Genomic DNA, 21,127 nt, shown 5'->3' on the forward strand with positions numbered 1-21,127 from the left:
TGTGTGTCTATTGTGCATCTTAATAATGATGCTATTTTCTTTTTAACTTAACGTCATTTTGTGACGTGTTTTACTTCCTCTTTAGGGTCACTTTGGATCAGACTTCATTAATATTGTACTACACATTAGAATTCTTTCACAATTTCCAGCACTACCTTAAACTATAGTCATCAGAATTCTGACCACTAAAAGATTGTTTGAAAAGTTCCTTATAAAGTTTCTATTGCTTTTCAGAGAACCCTTGAGTAAATGCCTAAATGTAACTAAACAACTGTTATCAATCTCTCCCTCACTCTTCCTGCGGCCGTGTGGAGAATGGTAAGGTGTTGTTTTCAAACTGCACTGACTTAATGACAGTTAAGTGTCTGTCTGATATTATGCACAAATACAAGGAACTGCCTTATCATCTTTAACCATATCATAATAACACTGTCGTTAAAAGCTCAGTTGCATATTATTTGGGCTTAGACTTCATACGTCTTAAGTGGAATTTTGGGATTTGACTATGGTGTGCTACCTTGTTGCACACCATATAGCAAAGGTGGCAGACTCCCCTGGCATCTAATGACTGCCCCAGGTACCACCCCATTCACAGAAAAACTGGAGCCTATGGACCTCAACTACTTCAAAGTCTCCTCTCCTCGCCCGGCTCTCATCCTCCTCGCCTGGTCTTCCTCCTCCTCGCCTGGTCTTCCTCCTCCTCGCCTGGTCTTCCTCCTCCTTGCCTGGGCCTCCTCCGCCCCCCTCCCTGTCCGATTTTTCTTGTTTTGTCTGATTTTTCCTGTTGTTTGATTTTCCTGTTTGTTTTTGTGTATAGGCAGCACAGTGGCTGAGTGGCAACACTCATGCCTCACAGCAAGAAGGTTTGGTTCGATCCCTGGGTCGCCCAGGATGGGTTTCCTCCGGGTACTCCGGTTTCCCCCATCAACCAAAACATGAACGCCCTTCGAGACAACTGTTGTTGTGATTTTGGGCATTACAAAAATAAATTGAATTGAATTGAATTGAATCTCCGAGGTGACAAGCAGGCTCTGGATACTCCACCAAAAAAGTTACAAAGTGCAACTTCTAGGCTGTCATGAAACTACTTATCCTAGAGTTCTCATTTTCAATAAACTACAAAAGAAAAAACAAACCTTCTTCTCACAAACACAACTTAAATACGGCAAATCATTAAGAATACAATTGTAAAATGTGCCATGACAATATCCAGCAATTATACATCTTTATACAATTCAATCCATATTTGACAAATACAGCATCATTTGTCCAATAACTCACTAGAAACATGTCTACAAGCTAAAAAGTGTTCAAAAACATCCTGTTTTGCAAGAGGTTAAATTTATAAAATAAGTAATTCCGAAGATGTGATTATTTGTATGCATGACAGAAATATCTTTAAAATTTTAAATCTGACTTCCTGCGTTGGCCATGACAGCTAGCCACTGTAAACAAGGACGTCCTCTTAGAAGGTAAGGGTCTATCTGACATTTTTGTCAACATTGATTTATTCATATATTCTTGTTCCCGGCTGCTTACTGTACACTATATCAACATTTTATGGAGTTTGGTGCTTGTTTGAGGATTTTATGAGCAAAAACAGATGCAATGTTAAAGATTAACTTTGTTTTATGAAGTTCTATTTGCCTAAACACAGAATAAATTTAAATTGATCACAGTCAACTGATTTGTAATGTTGCCAGTCCATTGTTGATCTGTTACAGAAGACAGCATTTAAGCCCAAATTTCAGATCCATTTTTATGTATTTTGTAAAAGTGTTTCTGGATTAGAGCTGATGATAGCTGATAATATGTTTAATCTTTTAAAATACTGGTTAAATTTTGCCAAAATATTTCACATTTGATTTTTAAATATGTAGAATATTTTCTAAAACATTGAATTAAGTTAACAACTAGAACATAAGTTCTTGTTTTGGGCATGCTTTGAAGATAAGAACCTTGTAACTCCAAATGAATTATGCTTTTTCAAAATTAGATGGTTCTATCTGCAAATGACCACTTCCAAGAACACCCACTTTCACAGATTTCACAAATTTAACTTTCTCAATTTAGACTCCTCTGGGGTTGCCCCTAATTCCCATGTATCAAATAAATGTATCCCCTCTTTTATTTCTGCTATAAAAGTAATCAAAACTTTAAACCTAGATAGAGATATACCCTAATCTAATTTCCACAATAGTTATGATTAGACTAATAAAAATACATCACATCTTTATTTTATTAAATCAATGTTTAATCTGCCAGACAAATACCTTCCTCATGCGGAAATTTCCTCTATTTTGGATGGAATTTTTGGTGCAGATGACGACATAGGTGGAGGTATTGCCTTTTAGAACTCACTGCTACTTCCTGTATTTCTTCAACTTTTTTCCACAAACTGACACTTAATTGATATGATAAATATGTATAAGTACTATCCTACCAAACCAAGTGATGATTAGAACAACATGAAAACTTGCCATATGCAGTAATGGTAAAGGCATTTCTGAACAGCGTTTGAATACAGTACGTGATTGGCAGGCCGAGGTTTTCACTGGTCGTCTCTCCCGACTGGAAACTCCTTTATCTCCTTGACGATGCGTTCTGCGATGGCTCTGCTGCTGGCCACAATCAACCTGCGAGACATCAGGTCGAAAGGCCCGCCTGCAAGAGGAGATGGAGAGAGTCAGGGAGGGCAATCAGGCAGATACCACACCCTATAATTTTTGTTATATGGTAAGATTGACTACCATTGAAGGTGTGAGGTAAGTGCTTGTTCACCTCCAACCATGCGTCTGGGTTTTTCAGAATTTTAAAATGGTAGATTGAACAGTTATGAAATGAAAAAATAAAGGGATCGTTTTTTTTGTCCTTTTCGTGGAACTTGTTTCCCATATTACAATTTTAATCATTTAGAGCTACCATCTAAAAATATTTCTTTAAAAATGTGTCTACAGCAACAGAGTAGTAACTGTAACAATAGAAGCACATTTCACTGACCCAGGTAGGAATAATTGTCTCCCAGTAGGTTTTCAGTCAGTTTTGGAATTCTTTTTTTTTTTTTAGCCTAATTGTGTCAAAACTGACAACTAAAAAACTAAACCAGGCAAAAAAAAGTAATATTTATACTATAGTAACTGTGTGCCTTTTATACACCATCTGATGTCTCCATGGAAATGTTGTTGCTGTTTTTGTAACAGTTGATTTTATTACATTCCTACTGTGAGATCGCCTCTCCGCAGATCATAAATTGTAACTTGGACTGGCATAACCTGTTTGCAGAGGAGGATAATACTCAGTTACATTTACTTGAGTAACTTTTTAAAGACATCAAGTACTTTTCTAGCAGCATACTTTTACTCCTACTTGAGTAACATTTCTGTAAAAGCTTTATGCTGACAATATTAAATTATTTGAACATTTGTACTTCTACTTAATTATTATTAAACAAAGTAACTCTTACTTGAGTACAATTTTTAGCTACTCTACCCACCTCTGCCTCTTAGTCTATATCAGAGGTTAAATTAATGCTATACTGTGGAACATTCCAGGCAAAGCATTACTATCTCCAGGAGTGAACCTTTATTAAGATACAACTATGTTTTTATCTTATGTTCAGAAATAAAAAGAATGTGTCACTTTAACATGAAAGCATAACACAGACAGATTTCCTTTTGCCTATTGTAATGTTGCATCTTTGCAGCATCTAAGGGACTAGTTGTATTTCACAAAGCGTGGCCTTGTCTCAGATCCTGTTTGCTAAGCCCTGGCTGCTTCCTGTTTCAAGTACAAAGTCCCCAGCTGCTGTTTGCGTCTCGCTGTGTTCCACATGCAGCTGGGCAGAGGGGGCGAAATCCAATAACAACAAGAATTAGAGAGGATAAATAATTCATAAACATTAATAATGTGTTTGCACTGAAGGAGCAGCCGTGTCCCTTCGCCTTTGTTCTCAGTAAACAATCTCCAAATGCCCACTGCTTGGCTTTTTGTAAATTCTGAAAAGTTTGGAGTTTGTGTAAGGGCTGATTCATTTTGTAATGAAAAGATTGAATTGTAATTTTTCTGATAAGCACTGAAATTATATTAGCAATTTTGAGAATCGGTATAGATTTTGAACTCATTCCATGAGTAATAACTTTGAAGGAAAGACTAAAAAATGAACTGCTAAACCAACACAAACATCGCATTTCAGTACATGTTTGTAGGGGATATTTAATAAATATTATCTATGTTCTCAGATTTTAAGAACAATAGAAATATATACATTTTTAAACCTTTGTGTTCTTAATCCGGTTATTCAATCAGAAGGCTGAACGAGCTTCTCACTTTGCACTGTCATGTCCTACAACTTAAACCAGCAATAAACACAAAATGGCTCTCTGATAGTCGGCTGTTGTCCTGGCATCCCCGGTTAACATTTGGAAAAATGGGTGGGACTAAACAAGTTTATACTTCCACCCAATTCTTTTGGAACATGTATGTATTTATGTAGGATTATGAATCATCTTTATTGGTTGGTTTTCTTTGTCATGTGTCTAGTCTTGATATAATTTTCCTATACATGTTCGAATTAAATAAAGAAACAAATAAATTATCATTTAAAACCAGTAGGACCACATGTTCAGTTATTACCTTTGAAATCAGACAGGATAAGAGACTGCTTAACAAATACAGGAATCACATGTATTTTCGTGGTCTAAACTATAGTCTTAGCCAATTTTTAACATGTTTACATTAATTTGCTTATTCTGAATTTGCACTGTGATTAAATTATGATAAACCGTTTTTCCTCACCTGATATATCCATGATAACTCCCCCTGCTTCAGTCAGCACGGCGGCCCCCCCTGCCATGTCCCAGCAGTGGATGCCCATGTGGTAGTACGCATCTGCAGAGCCACAGGCCACCAGGCACATGTTGATCGCAGCGCTGCCAGGAGAGCGGATCCTAGAGAGGGGCAGAGAAAGCATTTAAATATGGACAGATAGGAGAAGTGCCTGGGCAGATGGGATTGTCTGCTGCTTACCCATGTACAGGGATGGTGAGGATAGTCTTGACATTATTCATCATTGTGTTGAACTGCTCTACGTCCTTCTTGAAGTTGATTTCAGTCAGCACCAGAGACTTCTTGATATCTATCAATGAGAGAAGAATTGGAATTCAAAAAAATGTTTTTTGTAATTTATGACAGGTTAATTGTATTTAAAGATACAGTATGCAACTTTCTGAAGGTGGCATGTCACCTGCATGATTCCGTGGAAACAGAAGGTTAAAACCATACCTGGGAACAGTCTCCATGGCGACAGATAAAGTTTAATGCTGTGTAAGATTATAATAAAGGAACATTTCCATGGAAACATTTCCTCCAGGTCAAATAAGAGTCTCTTTGTGGAAATGCGAGCTTGCTCACAGTAAGGGCACATGTTTTTCAGGTCAATAGACACAACCAAACTGAAAAAACAAGCTTTTATTTTATTCTGTTTTTGGCTAAAAAGATACATACTGCGGATTCAAATGTATTTATGTACATTTTCAAATCAATTAGTGGTAATTACTCTACCTGGATAATCCCATCGAGATTTGCAGATCTCTTTTTCAAGGGAGTCATTAAACAAGCTCAAACAAAAATATGTAAACATAAATTAGAGTGCATTTTATCATCGGCTCTTTGGTCAAACTTCCATGTGCTCTTGTCACCACCTGCTGGACTCTGCCCCTCACTGCATCACTATAACATATAGCATTACCTTTTCTCCATATTACCTTGTTGTCCAGACACTTTGATAGGATTCCCATTGCAGAAGGCTCCTTTGCCTCTCCTGGCTGTGTACATTTTATCTTCCACGCAGCTGTACACAATACCGAACTCAATCTGCCAGAAGAAATGCAAGGAAATTAGCAAAGCACGGAGGAGGGGGGCTAAGAATAGAACAGCTTTTTAATGAGAGAGAGTGGGTTTAACTGTGAATTCAAACACAGTTCTTTTCAACAATTATAGCATGAAGTATGCCTGTAATTACAAGATACAGTGCTATTTAATATTCATTCATAACAATAAGACCTACCACTTTCTTAACAGTGAAACCAATGGACACGGCCACGAAGGGAAACCTGCACAAAAGTAAAAGTGGAATGAATGAAAACTCACGGGAATCAATTTCAATCACAAATCCGGACTCATCAAGCTGGGCTAATTTTCCACAAGTGAAGCTAATTAAAAGATAAAAATAGTGGAGAGACTAGCACAGATAGGGAAAAGTCAATGTTATCGTGGTTGTTAATGGTTGTTACGATGGTGTATGCTAATGGTACCTGTGCACGAAGTTGGTGGTGCCATCCACGGGGTCGATGATCCAGGTGGGGTTGTCGGTCAGAATGCTAGGGGCTCCTGCAGCAACAGACTCCTCACCTATGAAGCTTTAAATAAGAGGGTATAGTTGGTGATAGATGGGTCCACTAAATTCCATAGTAAAGCAGATTTGGTAATCCTCTGCCACTACTGCTACATTTATACTAGCTTATTTTTAAAACAGAAAGAGATAACTGCACAAAATGTGACTACACAGCTCTTTTATAGGATTATGGTGAAAATGGCTGTCGTTGAGTTTGGAATAAATCTTTAATGCATAATTTGGGAAAATGATCAAAATCAGCCCTACAAATCAGGTCAGAAATCGGTTTCTCAGCTACGACCATGAAAAAAAATGTCAGTTGACCTCTAATTGGGACTGAATAAGATGCAATAATTTAAACAATAGAGGAAGCATTTAAATGGAAAAATCATAATTAGGTAAGACTTGAACTGAATTGCTGGCAAGTTGCAGTTAAGGCATTCGAATCAGCTCATTGCAGACAGTGGTACTATTTAGTAAAATTCTTTTCCCCTCACTACTGCTGTGAAAGTGCTGCGCTCTTTGCCCATATTTGTACCTGTGCGAGGGGTACTTTTCACGGATGGATGAGATAATGAGCTGCTCCACTTTCTGGTCTGTCTCCGTCACCAGGTCGACCGGTGAGCTCTTCTCCATGATGTCGATGTCCTTCTGCAACGCGTCACGGATCACCTGCCAAAGAAAGAGGACATGCATAGATACATAACTGTACTTTTGCATGCGTACAATTTTTTTAGTACTTTTTTTTCACCACTGATTCTAACCCAATCTAGTGAATAGTGTTAATTGGGTAATAACGCACCCAATTGCAAGTAAAAAATTTACTTAAGTAAAAGTAATAGGCTAATTACTACATTTTAACTATATGGAAGAAGCGGTTTAGACCACACTTTTAAACAAAACTTGATCATTGAAAAGTGTAAAACTGATTAAAATTACATGGCTAGAATTTCACTTAATTACAAGTGCAGTACAATTTAGGTCTGTCACGATACTTACTGTCAACTTATTGTTCGATACATGATAGATGGCACAATTTTTGGGAGTCAATATTTATTGTGAGGACTTTTTCTTTGTACTAATTTGAGATCTTTGGATATTTTTCCGTATTATGATACAACTTGAACTGTAGAAGGTTGTTTTATGAACTTCTATGACTCATTATAGATGCAAACTAATTATACAAGTGTTGCTTTCTGACATTTTTTTTTATTGCAGCTCATATTTTTAATAATACTGTACGTTTAGAATACTTGGGGGATAATTCTGCTTCACTTATCTGCTTCACTTCATTTATTTCAGCAATAAATGCACTTCAAATTTAGTTTTGTGACATGCCTAGTATAATTACCCCAAAAATCAGCATTGCCTACTTTTCCATGTTTTGTCAATTCAACTGTAGGTTTCTCAAGTAGTATTATGAAAATAAATAATAAAGTTTACCTGTCCCGCTCGTTTTGTTACTTCCACACAGTAGTCCATACATTCCTGCCATGGATCGCTCATATTCAACAGGTAAAGTGGGCTACAAGAGCAATTTATAAGCCTTTTTTATGGTTAAATGAAAGAGTTGAAAGCTAAACTAGCTTACAGGATGCTAGCTATGAGCTTTTTTTCGCGAATAATAGCAGTGACTACGCGATCGTGTGCTGCCAAACAGTGACTACAATAAGCACAAAGATGTAGAGCTTTTCTGAATACTAAAATGTTATTTGGTAGAAGATTTAATCACTCATACCGCCTAGCAGCGGAGAGCTAAGTAAAATGAAAACTACAAATGCGTGGGGGTGTGACGCGTGATCTGATTGGTCAGATAATATCACATGGTAAGAAAAAAAAATAATAGATTTTTTTTTTCTTTGCTTTATTTTTGAATTTTATTGTTATTATATTATGTATTTTATTTTTTGTATGTTTTACGATTTATTTATTTTTGCATGAAATTGTCACTTGCTCTGACTGTGAATGCCATGTTAAACAATCCCAGCAGAGGGCAGCATTGCAGCATTTTAACTGCTAAATGTGCCACTATGTGCACTTTGAAGTTGCCAGTATGACCAGAGGAAGTTATTACATGACCACAAACCACTGGCCTTTATGACCTTAAACAATAAACTTCCTAATAATGGTCTGTTAAAGAAGACGTGTGCTTTTTAGATGTGTTTTGTATTAAACTATAACATTCGTAGGCCTAGATCTTTATTTTACATTTTGTTAATTGAAAACAGCATTGTTGATCTAAAACGACTTAAAAATAGAAATCGTTCTTTGGACCTGTTCAAATATTAAAATGTTATTTGGTGGATGATTTAATTACTAATACCGTCTAGCAGCGGAGAGTTAAGTGGAACGAAAACTACAAACGCGTGGGGGTGTAACACGTGATCTTTATTTTATTTATATAGATTATTGTTATTATTATTATTATTGCTTTATTTATACTTTTTATTGATATTATTTCTTTTTTGTGTGTTTTATGTTATGTATTTACTTTTGCATTGCCTGGAATTTTTACTTCTGACTGTGAATGCCATTTTAACCCTCTCAGGCTCAAATTAAGTTTTAGTAACAGGAAAAATCTGATATTTGGGGAAAATTATCATATGGGGTAGTAATATACAATCCTGACTTTTTTTTGAGAGAAATCTTCACATGCAATGCATTCTGGGATGTTGCAAATTTGCAACATTGGCCCGGTGTAGTAAATTAACACAAGACTGAATATGATAGTAACACTAAATTTATTTGTATACCACTTTTCAAAACAATGTTTCAAAGTGCTTTACAGTGGCAGAACAACAGTCAAAACAACTTGGTATATATAACTTTTTCGTGTGATACTCCAAGAAACTTTTTTTTTTCTTTTGTATAGCACAAAAGTAATTTGCACTTCAGGCAGGCCATTTGTGTGCAACCATTCTTGCACAGTCTGCATCGTCCACATTTATCAGCAAGGATGAGAAAATGATTGAATCTGTATAGTCTGATGACATCCCATGGCACAATCATCCTTCGAAGTGGAGGTGGAGGTGGGGCAGCTTGATGGGGTTCTGGAGCATCTTCCAATGATGGTTGTCCTCTTTTTCTGCTGTTCAAGTCAGCCTGGTTTCCAACCTTGATGAGGGCATCTACAACTTGGGCACGGACGTCAAGAAGCGGCATATACTTCTCCTTCTTCTGTGAGATGACGGTGGTAGATGTCCCATGACTGTTGCAATTGGTTGTATCGTGTTGTCGCCTGCCAGTACAGGCGGTACAATGGCATACATACTACGGTCATCAAGATGTGTAAACCAATGAATTACTCCATTTCAGATGGGGCTGTTTTGAGTTCCAGCCCATTCTTCATAACTGCATACAGGTTAGATTGGTGAAAAATAATTTTCGAACACGGATTTGTCCATGAAAATACCAGGGTATTGGTGATCAAAATACCACTTTGGACTTGGTATTTCGTCTGGTGGAGGTGAGAACGAAGGTCCTTGGAATGAAGAGTCTATGTCAGCTGCTGGGGGGTTCCTCTGCCTCCAAGAAAAACCTTTGTTTACTGGAGCTGGGCCTGGCTGAGGTTTATCGTCATCTGGTAACTCAGTGTCACTGTCTGCATGTACGTTATGAATTTCAATATGAAGGTGGTTGGGATTAGCTCTTGCTATTGCTGCCACTGGGTCATCATCATCATGGTCAGACTCGTATACTTCAGGAGCAAAATCTGGATCGAAAATTGGATTCTGTGTCAGATAAGGCCCCACGTAGAAGGCAAACTCAGTGGCTTCCCTGACTGAAAATCTTCATCGGCCTGCCATAACGCACTGCAAATCCTGCAAAAAGAGTATTCTGTAAGATTGTTTGCCAAAAAAAGCTCAAACAAAGAACTATACTATTAAATGTGCCATGGAATTTAGGCTACATCAGTTTTCCTCATTGCACAGTCAAATGAACAACATATATGCCATTGCTTTTGATCAAATCTGCTTCTGATAGTTTGTAAATTCACTCAAAATTATTTCATTTTCCATAGGATATAACCTCAATGACACCTCAAAGTAACAAGTAAACAATGGTGATAGGAAAATAACTCTAGTATAAACTGTTGCTCAAAATATGGGCAAACTAGTAGATAAAGCATGTGGCAGCCATTGGTACCTGTCCGGGAATATGTTGCAAATCTACAACGTTGAAATAGAGCTGCCCCTGGGAAAAAACCTGAAAGACATAAAATCTACTAATTGGCATGCACTGTATCTATATTTATTCATAATTTATCTTATGCATTTTTGGTTTCAAAATAATGGAGGTTGGTAGTGATACTTACATGAAATTGATGCCTAGAAAATCCGTTTCAGTAAAACCATGCAGACAGACATGTTGGAAGAGAGACAGTGCTGACATCTGGTGAGCAATTGGGAAACTGTTTGTTGCTAATGCACAACTAAGTCCTGCAGTGCAACTTCTGAGTAAAAAAGGCTAAAAAAATATAGATGTGGAGTAATTAGGTAATTGGCAATTAGTGGTTGCAAATTTGCAACGCCTGCCTGGAGAGGGTTAAGCATCCCCAGCAGAGGGCAGCACTGCATGTGTTTTTGAGTGCTAAACGTGCCCTTTGAAGTTGAAAGTAGGAAGATATTACACGACCACAAACCACCCTTTAACTCTGGACCATTACTAGAAGGTTTATAGTTTTAGACATAAAGTAGGTGTTTAGTATCAGTTTATTAAACTGTAACATTTCTAAGTAATTTTGTCGGGCCACTACTTTGTACTTCTACTTGAGTAATATTATTTTTAAGTAATTGTTGCTCATTTGTTGGAAATGGCTATGTGACATTTTTTAACCCAACATATATGACCCAGAGTCTGAATTGTTTTGATAATCGCAAGTACAGAGGTGCAGCTTAATTGTTTTATAAATGATGCCATTTGACTAATTAGCTGTGGTAACTTAAATTGCGTTGCCTACAATAACAGTTTAAATATAAGAAAATAATACATTGTCACTTATAATACTACTTTAGAAGGAAGCTCTCAACAAGAAAACCAATCACTACAATTTAAAGCTAAAGCATGTAACAATTTTGCCAAATGACTATTATAAAAGCATGTTTTTTTCATTATGGATGTGTTTAGTGCACAGTGTCTTTACTCTGAGCGGGCTTGCATCTCCATAAACCCAACTCTTACTTACTCTTTCTTCTTGTTTCCATGGAAATGTTATTCCTTTGGCTTTAATCTTACTTTGTATGTCATACTCTGGATCTATGTCCATGGAGAATGTTTCGAAGTATGGTTTTATCTTTGTATTTCTATGTAATCATGGCCCCTCCAGAAAGATACATACTATGCCTTTAACCAAAAAAGAGAAAAATGTCTATTTATTTATTGGATTTTCAACTGTGGGGTGAGTATAAATGTGGTGGTGTCACGTGAACGCAATCCTTTAGCCTATTTGGTCATATTACATTATCTCCAGTGGACAGAGCTTATTTTATCATGTGATCCTTAGTATTTTTTGTTTCTCGACTGCATTGCCATTCATGTTACCAATTTGTCCTTATCTTTATCAATGCAAAGTGTTCAATAAGCTGAAATCTGAAATCCCACACAAAACTAGTCTCAAAATGGCACTGAAGAAGACTACATATCCTCAGTGAGAACAGCACCACCCCTGCACTTGTCAGCACTTTCATTGGAGTCATGTGAATCCACTCTTTGCTGGGACACTTGGTAAATAGCAACTTGTGTCCTAGAAGAACCTAAGTGGAGAACTAAGGCAGGGCTGTGTGGTGTACTCATGTGTTCGACCACGTTAGTTTAGCGATGTAGCGGCTACACGTCAAACCCCGACTGTAGACTGCTTGGTTTGACGGTTGACAATAACATGTTAACTGGATCTTAGGACTGTGAATATGGTAAGAAAGTTTTTTGTTTTTTAAAATCTATTACAGTTAGTTGAGGCCATATGGGTTTAAATTTATATTTTTTATCTTTTTATCTTTTATCTATTTTTATCTTCTGTCTTATTTTGACTTATTTAATCCTACTTTATAGCTGCAATCTGTCATTTTATTTGTATTTATTTATTTTTTACCAGTAGATGTTAAATGTGAAACCTGTGTCCCATCCCTTTACCTGGTCTTGGTTCAAGCTCACCTGTGCTCTCTGGTCTCCTTCTGTCAGCAGAAATGTAGACAGCATCTAGTGGTGGTATGTGAGAATACAACAGATGGTAGCTTTAATTGGTCTAGTTATTGCATTTGTATAGATGTTTTTGTTTTGGTTTTTTTGTTGTTTCTTTTAATGATATATACCACCAGAAAAGGTTTTGGCTTTCCAATTCCATGTACCACCAGATCAGGACTATTCCAGGTCTAATCTAGGGCTAAACCAAGTCTAGAAGTGGACTACATCATTTCAACTGTAGTTCTAAACCAGAAATTCAAGTTGAAATTAAAAAAGTTGAAATTAGGCAAACCCATAAACTGAAGAGCTGTTTCACTTTCACCACCAGCTGTGCATGTACCACAGTTTACCACAGTGCTGTATTATTGTTAACTAGCTTCCTTCTAAAGTAGTATTGCAACTGACACTGGGACATTTTCTTACATTTATTCTGTTTTTATAGGCAACACAATTAAGTTATCAGCCTAATGCAATATTTACATTTATGAAACAACTTCCGCTTAATCAAGATTAATATTTTCATTTTAACTTATACCTTTCTTGCAGAGCTCGCATCGTTTTGCAAACTGCTCTACAAACTTGCAATGCCAACAATGAACCACGCAGGGATTATAGTAACAATTACGCTAGTGTGTGAAAATCCTGACATTCAAACCCTATTTTGATTTGACATTTACTTCTTAATAACTGTATCTTTCTTTTTCATCAGTACAGCAATGCAAAAACTAGCATGTCGCAACCTGCCTGATTTGTAGCAGCTAATTCAAGCCGTTTTTGATTTTGATTCCAAGTAAAAATGCAGGTCATGTCCTGTGAAATGAATTGTGAGTATTCTGTCCTTTTCTTGGGTAATATTACGTGGCTCTCCCAGAATGTCATATCCATCATGGGTCTTTGTGTGTCTTTTCTAAGGCTTTATAGTGACCCTGCTCTGCTTTTGTCAAACGGGAGAACAGCTTGGAACTACTCCCAACCTTAAAGGCATTGTGTTTGGACGATGTTACGATTATATGACACTTAACCCAGGGACAAGGTAAAGAAAATTCAGTGTAATCTATTGTGATGTCAGGTTTGAGGATGTTTGAAAAAAAAAAAAAAAAAACGGACCTGAAAAAACAATTAAAAACAACGTAACGTATAGACAATCGGTGGAGCAAGTCTATCCACTTAATGTCATACTTGTTGACATACTGTATCCTAATTGGCCCTGGATTAATAAAGCGTAAATCTTACAATATTAGAAATGCTTTTAAATATAGTTAAGATACAAAACGTGTAAATCATAACTTTGCAATTGTTCGCTAATGAAAATCAAGCGAGTTTTTATTGACAGAATCTTATTGTCGACTGCATTAAGACTTGCCCTGGTTGTAAACTTGATTTGGTTGAGTTCTAGCCTAGAGTGTAGTGTATACTTTTGGGTTTTGTCACAGTTCATCTTTAATTTTGATCCTAAAAAACCCAAATTTTCAAGCCAGGACCCTGATTCCACTCAATGAACATAACCCGACAGTTGAGTTGTTCCCTGTATTATGATCCTACATACAATACAGGCCTGTTATGATAATCACTACATCAACTGGGACCATATATTCTGTGACTCAGTATTTATTGTGAGTACTTTTTGTTTGCGCTACTGAGAAATATTTTGCTATTTTTTCGCTGTACGATGAGATTTAAGGTGTAAAAGGTTGAACTGCTATGACTCATTATAGTTGGAAATTAAGAACTAAAGAGCCAAATACGATGGCGTAATTTCCTAAGAATAAAATGCATGGCTTGATTTTGCATTCCCAGCCAACCAGAGACCCAATGTAGCAAATTAATCTCTCAGCAAAAAAATTGTTCTGAACATTTTGTAGGTCAAACGTAGGCCAAGTTTTATTGCAAGTGTTTTACGAATGAAGATAGGTAGGTAAAGTCAGTGATAGAATGAAGTAGTAAGATTTAGGGAGACATGGGAAGATGCACTGCAGGGGTGAAGAGGGGACAGAAAGACTGAAGAGGCTGATGGTTCTGCTGCTGGGTTGCGTCCCGTAGCCGAACCGTCTTGATGACAGAGGAGGGAAAGTGAATTTGACTTGAGAGTTGATAAGAGATAGGTTAGACAGTCTTCCTATATTCGCTGACATATTTTGTTATCAGTATATTATTGGTATTGCATTCAATGATGGGTACTTGCAGGTTTGACTGTGAAAGCATCTGGTTGCATTTCAAGGCCGCGGTTCTCCGACAGCCATCTTGTAACGTGACAGTGGAGGACTATCATGAGATGTTCCAGCTGATGACTCAAAACTGGCCCTGTCATACGGTGAGGGTTCGGGTTTAAAGGCCTCTTTGGGAACAAAATATTTTTAGGACTTATGAGTACCAGATCTACAGCAGGTACATAACAAAACTATACAAATGAGTTCTAATGAAGGACAAATTTAAAATCCTCACCCTGTCAATATACAGCTTTCATACTTGGTGAGTTCTGAGACACTGCTGTATAAAGTTATTTTGTAACCCTATGGTCAAATAATATACACATTTTTGCACCCCCATCACTGATAAAAGCCAAGAGTGAAGGTATAGAAGATAACATCAAATGAGAAATATGTTCACTCACCAACCACTGACCAGTGTAAACTGTTGTATATACTTCACCTGTCTGGCCAGATATTTATCACATTTTGGGAACTAGTTGAGTGTCTATACACTCAATTCTTGGGGACTTGCCTCATTTCTTGAGACAAATATCAGCTCCCCAAAATCCTTTATTATTAACAACATGGAACCCATGGTTAAACCCACAGTTAAACCCATGGTTAAACGCTCAGATATGGGCTAAGCTATGTTAAGGTTAGGGTTTAGGTTATCCTTACGCGAGCAGTGACCATGGTTAAGGTCAGAATCAATGTACAGCAAATGAATGCAAGTGAATGTAATGTTCTCAAGAAACATGGAAAACCAACATGAATGTATGCGGTGATTGAGTGATTGGTGGTAGTCACATGGCGCCTGCAGACACCCTCATGTCTGTCAGCCCGGGCAAATGTAGCATACCATGACCAAATATAGAGAGAATAAATAATGCAATGTAAAGCATCACTGAGTGTCCAACACAGCACTCTTTAAATCAAATGCACTTATATTACAAATGACAACTTATGTCTCAATGTCTGTCTTGCAGTCTCTTTTCTGGAGTAAAACCCGGCCTCTTATGCACAGCTACTCCGCAGTCTTACCCCATCTCTGGACTCTCGAGGACACACTGGTGGGATATGTGTTCAATGACCTCATCTGGTGCAGGCAGCATGTGGACACGGGTGAATAGCTTCTGTGGATCCATGAAATACAGCACACTAAAAACAAAAAAGAAAATAGGTTTAATAAAAGGAAATGATCTCAAATGACTATGAACTTGCACTATGTAACTTTCCTGGTGTAGGCTTGCCGTCAGACATCTGCCTGTCTTCATCGATATGTTATTACTTTACCTGGGGTGTTTCTATGTATAGCATTAGACTATCTATCTTGCATTTATTCAATTACAGGTTACTAGAGGTGGGACGAGACACAAAGAAGAAACATACGAGATAATTTTTTCATGTGTGCAAAATCTTCTGGCAATTTTATTTTCTGAGATTTTGTGGCAGGAGATCTTGTTCCATCTCTACAGGTTAGTTTAACACGAAAAACATGCATCCTCAGGGTGTGTAGGTTTGCTCTCCACAGATCACAGAAAAGCACAGGAAAAGCAATAACAAATCCATGGAGACAAGCTGGTGGCAGACTCTTCACAAAAAACGTTTAGTAGTTTTAGTTGTTTTAGTTAGTTGCATTTTAAGTTTACAGCACAGTTGTAGCATGATAGTAGGCTAATAACTGTTTAACAGAGAGAGACTAAACCTGAAACTAAACCAGATCTACTGCAAGTCCATACAGTCTACAAAAAACAGGCTAAACCACAACTTGAACAATACCAAACCAGGACAAAAGTAAACGCAGCCTAAGTTAGCATGCTAATTAGGTCACTTTATTTAAGTTATTCATGTATGACTTTACATTGATGTTACGTTGATGACTATTTTCTTTTCCCTTATTTCAAAAGTGCCACTTTTCCGGTTGTATGATTTGCATATAGTACTGCTAATCTCAACGGCGAGTGAATTCTATATAGACTGTCTGTATAAAGCTGTTTTTGAGCCAGAGAAAAGGTGCACTGTTGGATACACTTTACACGAGTTATTTCTTACAAATATTGAAACAACCTACTTTTCTGTCACTTAGGAGAACGCAACAGGGATGTCCAACCTATAACAGCTTTTCAACCTTACAGACTTTAAAGTCCATATGACAGATTAGGGTAATTTTTCACTAAAACATCACCTAACATCCTTATATAACATTTTTACAAAATTTTTTACCTAGATTTGTATAGGTTTTTAAACTTTGATCACTTTATAAATTTACTTCCTGGTTGGACATGAGCATCAGACATGACATACATACAGGTGATTACAATTCTGTTACCTAGCAACCATAATGTTAATAATGTGTCTTAATTGCACAATCATTACGATTAGACTAATAAAAACAAATGACAATATCATAGAGTCAAATGAAGCTCATCGAGGCTAGCAGTTATAGCGGAGAATTTGGAGCCAAATTTCATATTTGGAATTCCGACCGCGAGTATCATAGCAACCAAAGAGCCAACCCGGAGCGAGGCTGTTGAAGGTACCACCCCTTCCTGCCCACACCTCTGGTTTAGCAGGGAGTGGGCACTTAGCAACGGTGTCAATCAAACCTGTTGCTAACACTAACAGGAACAACGTCGGGGAAAGACGCCTGATTTGTCTGTTATTAATGTTCATATCTTGAGTTACGGACACAAAAGCGAAATAAAAATACTGTGATCATGTAGAGCGGGTTAATGTGAACATTTTAAGACCAAAATGACGAGTTTGACAGCAGCAGTTACAGAGAGAGGGACGACAGTTTTTGCATGTAAAATGAATTGAAGCCAGAATCAATGGAGCCGAAAGCGCGCCTATGATCACTTCCTACTCGGCTAGCATGTTAGCGATGTCCATTTATATATACAGTCTATGGTCTATCGTAAATTGTCCTTACGTTTTGGATAGAATTTTCGGTGTTGCTGACAAAGATGTCGAGGTGTTCTTTTATGTCCTGTTTAGGACCACAAACTATGATAAATATTTACCGTAAGTACTATCCCACCAAACCAAGTCATAAATAGAAAAACATGCACCCCCGTCATACTTGAAACATTAACTTGAACTGAAGTCTCCAGTGTAACTCACAGCTGTGTCTTTGGCCCAGATTTCGACTTCAGTGCATGTCCGGAGTGGTCGTCCTGCCAAAATCATCCCGTCTACTCCCTGTGGGTACTGGCTTCGCAGAATGTAAGACAAATAAAACAGTAATGCACGTAAATAGTAAAAAATCTTAAATATAGAGGTATCAGTTTCTTACATATCACACATAATTAAAAGATTACATTTTTTGGGACACATGAATCTCAAAAATACATGGAGCCAGGTTTAAAGTTCTTGCATTATTTTGGTGTTATATTCGAGACAAAAACACTTACAAAGGGAATTTTGGATATCTTATTTGGTGTCGGGGAGAGACCTTTTAACAATGGGGCGTACCCTCACCCCCCACCTGGTTTGCGTCGCTGTTTTAAATAAGTTTCAATGTATTTAGCCTTGTTATTTGAAAATTTTTAGTTGATTTAGTTAATTGGATGTGCTATGAAAGTGGGGCAGAAGTCTTTAGGGGAGCTAGGGAGGAGCGCTGGCCATTCTAGGGGAGGCCAGCGCCCCCTCAAGCCTCCCCCTGGCGCTGCCCCTGTTTGGTATTTGAGTAAACTTGATCTGACACAAAAAAAATCAAAAAAAGAGCTCTGCCTGTAGTGTCTCCCCTCAAATAATACTTACAAATCAATTCGAAGCTTATCTAATCTTATCTTTAGTTCGCAGAAACGGCTTGTGGCAACATCACTGTCCTTCTGAATGGCTCGATTAGCGCCGCTTTCAGCCGGATGAGGTATAATCAAAAACAAAACCAGTAATGTCTTTTGAATATCATTTTTCAAAAACAGCTTTGGGCCATTTCACAGTATGTTTGGAAGTGTTGAACTCGACAACCTCAGCCCACAAAGAGTGCATTATGTCAATATACATGTGGTGGCCAGCCTTACGGGACCCCAGATGTGAGTTGGAACTCTAAGCATTATTTATAGTATATTGTTAGGTATATTAAAAAAGCTCTTGTTTTACTACATGTCTGCAGAGAGTCATGCAACCAAGGATCCGTGGTGGACCTAATTCAAATTCTCCAGACGAGGGGTTTCCGATGGACTTGCACGGACAATGACCAGTACGTACGCTATATTTTATTACTGATAAAAAGTAGCCCCAGGGTTATTAGATGTGGTTTTATAACTGGTTTAGTCTTGGAGTTGTTCAGGATTTGTTAAACCCTAGTTTCACCCTGTAATCTGGTTTTAGTCCTAGAATTCCAACCAAATGTCCAGATTATCTAGTTAATTGTGTTTATTCAGATCAAAATATCATTGGAAAAAAAACGTTTAGAAATATATCAAGTGGGTTTTAGATTTTTATTTTCTCAATTCAATCTACACTCCAAAAAAGTTCTTTTGAGTCTGGCTGTTTATGTCATTTTAACTTATCTATATCATTCAGAAAGTATGATTTCATAAAGCTGGTCATATTTAAAGAATGGATTTCATTTAAAGGGACACTGTAACTAGTCTGTGGTGTGTCACCAGCTCGTCTCATGGAGATGTTTGCCTGGGATCCAGAATACATACTAGTACAATACATTACAAAGATGTGAGTCTGGTCACCAGTGAAACCCCCTGTTTTCAGACGGACATGATTGACAGGTGCATCAGCGAATTGGGAACATGCATGGTCTGTCCATATAAAAAAATAAAATAGCACGGGTGGAAAAACATTGCGGATTTCTGCAGAATCAATGAACAAAGCATGAAACTCTGTCAATCTGGGCTGAGAGAAATTTGATTACACGATTTTACCCAATTTGAGACTCAACCGAGGGTGTGAGGACCAGACTGAGAACAGTCTGTATAAAAATACAGAGAATATCATTTTGTATTTGAGGAGAGGCTATTGGTCTGCCTGGAATGTTCCATAGTATCGAGACAAACATGTGGCTCTATCAGGCCAAGTTACAGGTCAGATCTGTGGAGAGGCGACCTTTCTCACAGTAAGAAATTGTGTTTTTCAAGGTATTTTTGATCAATAAAAAAAAAACATTTAAATAAATGCAAGATACATATATTTAATGTCATACTGTGTCATTACAGATAAAGCAAAAACATGTCCATTCAGACAATCAGGTGACTCCATCAGAAAAAAATTACAGTGTGCCTTTAAAGTTCTTGTAGAACCTGTTAATTTCTGAAATGTAATACCGATTTTTGTTAACTCCTACAGGATGCTGATGATGCTTCAGTGCTTTCAGAACCAGGATTCCTGCAGAGCGACAAACCTGAAAAGCGTGCTATTCACACAGCTCAATTAACATGTTGGCGTTACATTTTTGTCACAGTATTTCAATAAAACTGGACAAGCTGGTGGGGTATCCTGCTCAGGGACAGAGTTGAACCAGCCACCTTGACTCTTAACCCTCTTAAACAGAATAAACCCATTAATGTGCCAGTCCGATATGTGAGGTATGAATGGTCTACTCAATGCGTCAAGACTTTTAGTGTTCATTTATAGACTAAATTCCAGTGGAAACAATGCACTATTTTGAAACTACTTAAAATGCAGTTGCAGAGCCAGTTTTAACCAGTGCAGAAAGCCACTGAGTGAATAGAATAAAGCATCATTTCTACACTGCAAATCTCCACATAATATTGCAATAATGTTGGCTAAAAATACGACTATTTTGGATGGCAAAAATCTACAATATGGAATCTTCTGATGCTCTTTCCATACAGACATAATTTGTTAAACTATGACTACATTTAACCTTATTTAAATGTGACACGCTTTACAATGTGTTGATGTTGAATTTGAATGACACTTGTAGGCTCAGTGGATTTCTGCTTTAGGCAAACAAATAAGTGAAAACCAAATAACGACAATAAGTTGAAGCTGTTAATTAAGGTAATAATGACACAGACCTAACATATTAGTAACATATTACTTTGACACCTAGGCAGGGTCGGTCAAGCCTTTTAGCAGACTAATCAGATGCTGAGTAATATAATATGTAAATTTATACCAGAAACCATGCTCAGGTGTTTACAACAGACTAAATCTCCCTCTATAAAGATTACATTTTTATATATAGTAACAATATCTGGTGCCTACATTTGTTTTATCCATGTGTTTACACTCCTGAGGTGCCCTGAGGCCCCTGAGGTACTTTTGAATGGCTGTTTTACAAGTAAGATTAAAACATTTCAGTCTTTTGGTCATATAAATAGAAACACAATTTGACAAGGTGATGAGAGCAGGGTCATAATGTTGCCAAATCCGAGTTACC

The 21,127-nt window shown here is 37.4% G+C and overlaps 2 protein-coding genes across 2 annotated transcripts; one reads left to right on the top strand and one right to left on the bottom strand.

Annotated features, from left to right (window-relative positions):
- Positions 1–1,073: 1,073 nt before the first annotated feature.
- On the bottom strand, positions 1,074–8,178 carry LOC117388496 (inositol monophosphatase 1-like). The gene is made up of 8 exons (XM_033986051.2): positions 7,835–8,178; positions 6,930–7,063; positions 6,312–6,416; positions 6,065–6,110; positions 5,763–5,871; positions 5,026–5,134; positions 4,795–4,946; positions 1,074–2,664 (listed from the first exon to the last, which is right to left on the bottom strand). Exons 1-8 carry the CDS (start codon positions 7,895–7,897, stop codon positions 2,552–2,554), a joined length of 831 nt encoding a protein of 276 aa, XP_033841942.1. The 5' UTR covers positions 7,898–8,178; the 3' UTR covers positions 1,074–2,551.
- A 3,984-nt stretch (positions 8,179–12,162) lies between these two features.
- LOC117388695 (ADP-ribosyl cyclase/cyclic ADP-ribose hydrolase 1-like) lies at positions 12,163–20,155 on the top strand. Its single transcript, XM_033986281.2, has 10 exons — positions 12,163–12,300; positions 13,281–13,395; positions 13,484–13,604; positions 14,756–14,882; positions 15,747–15,882; positions 17,903–17,985; positions 18,558–18,631; positions 18,705–18,797; positions 18,878–18,964; positions 20,068–20,155. Exons 2-10 carry the CDS (start codon positions 13,368–13,370, stop codon positions 20,153–20,155), a joined length of 837 nt encoding a protein of 278 aa, XP_033842172.1. The 5' UTR covers positions 12,163–12,300; positions 13,281–13,367.
- Positions 20,156–21,127: the final 972 nt, after the last annotated feature.

The sequence above is a fragment of the Periophthalmus magnuspinnatus genome, chromosome 20 (genome assembly GCF_009829125.3).
Source record: "Periophthalmus magnuspinnatus isolate fPerMag1 chromosome 20, fPerMag1.2.pri, whole genome shotgun sequence".
NCBI lineage: Eukaryota > Metazoa > Chordata > Actinopteri > Gobiiformes > Gobiidae > Periophthalmus > Periophthalmus magnuspinnatus.

What these genes read in the sequence shown, in the direction of transcription:
- LOC117388695 (XM_033986281.2), top strand. Translation starts at nt 13,368, where the DNA reads ATGCAGGTCATGTCCTGTGAAATGAATT. An exon ending in CATGTCCTGTGAAATGAATT is followed by an intron (nt 13,396 to 13,483) that starts GTGAGTATTCTG and finishes GTCTTTTCTAAG; the next exon opens with GCTTTATAGTGACCCTGCTC. An exon ending in AAAACTGGCCCTGTCATACG is followed by an intron (nt 14,883 to 15,746) that starts GTGAGGGTTCGG and finishes TCTGTCTTGCAG; the next exon opens with TCTCTTTTCTGGAGTAAAAC.
- LOC117388496 (XM_033986051.2), bottom strand. Translation starts at nt 7,897, where the DNA reads ATGAGCGATCCATGGCAGGAATGTATGGACTACTGTGTGGAAGTAACA. An exon ending in GAAAAGTACCCCTCGCACAG is followed by an intron (nt 6,417 to 6,929) that starts GTACAAATATGG and finishes TCTTATTTAAAG; the next exon opens with CTTCATAGGTGAGGAGTCTG. An exon ending in GTTTCACTGTTAAGAAAGTG is followed by an intron (nt 5,872 to 6,064) that starts GTAGGTCTTATT and finishes TTCTTCTGGCAG; the next exon opens with ATTGAGTTCGGTATTGTGTA.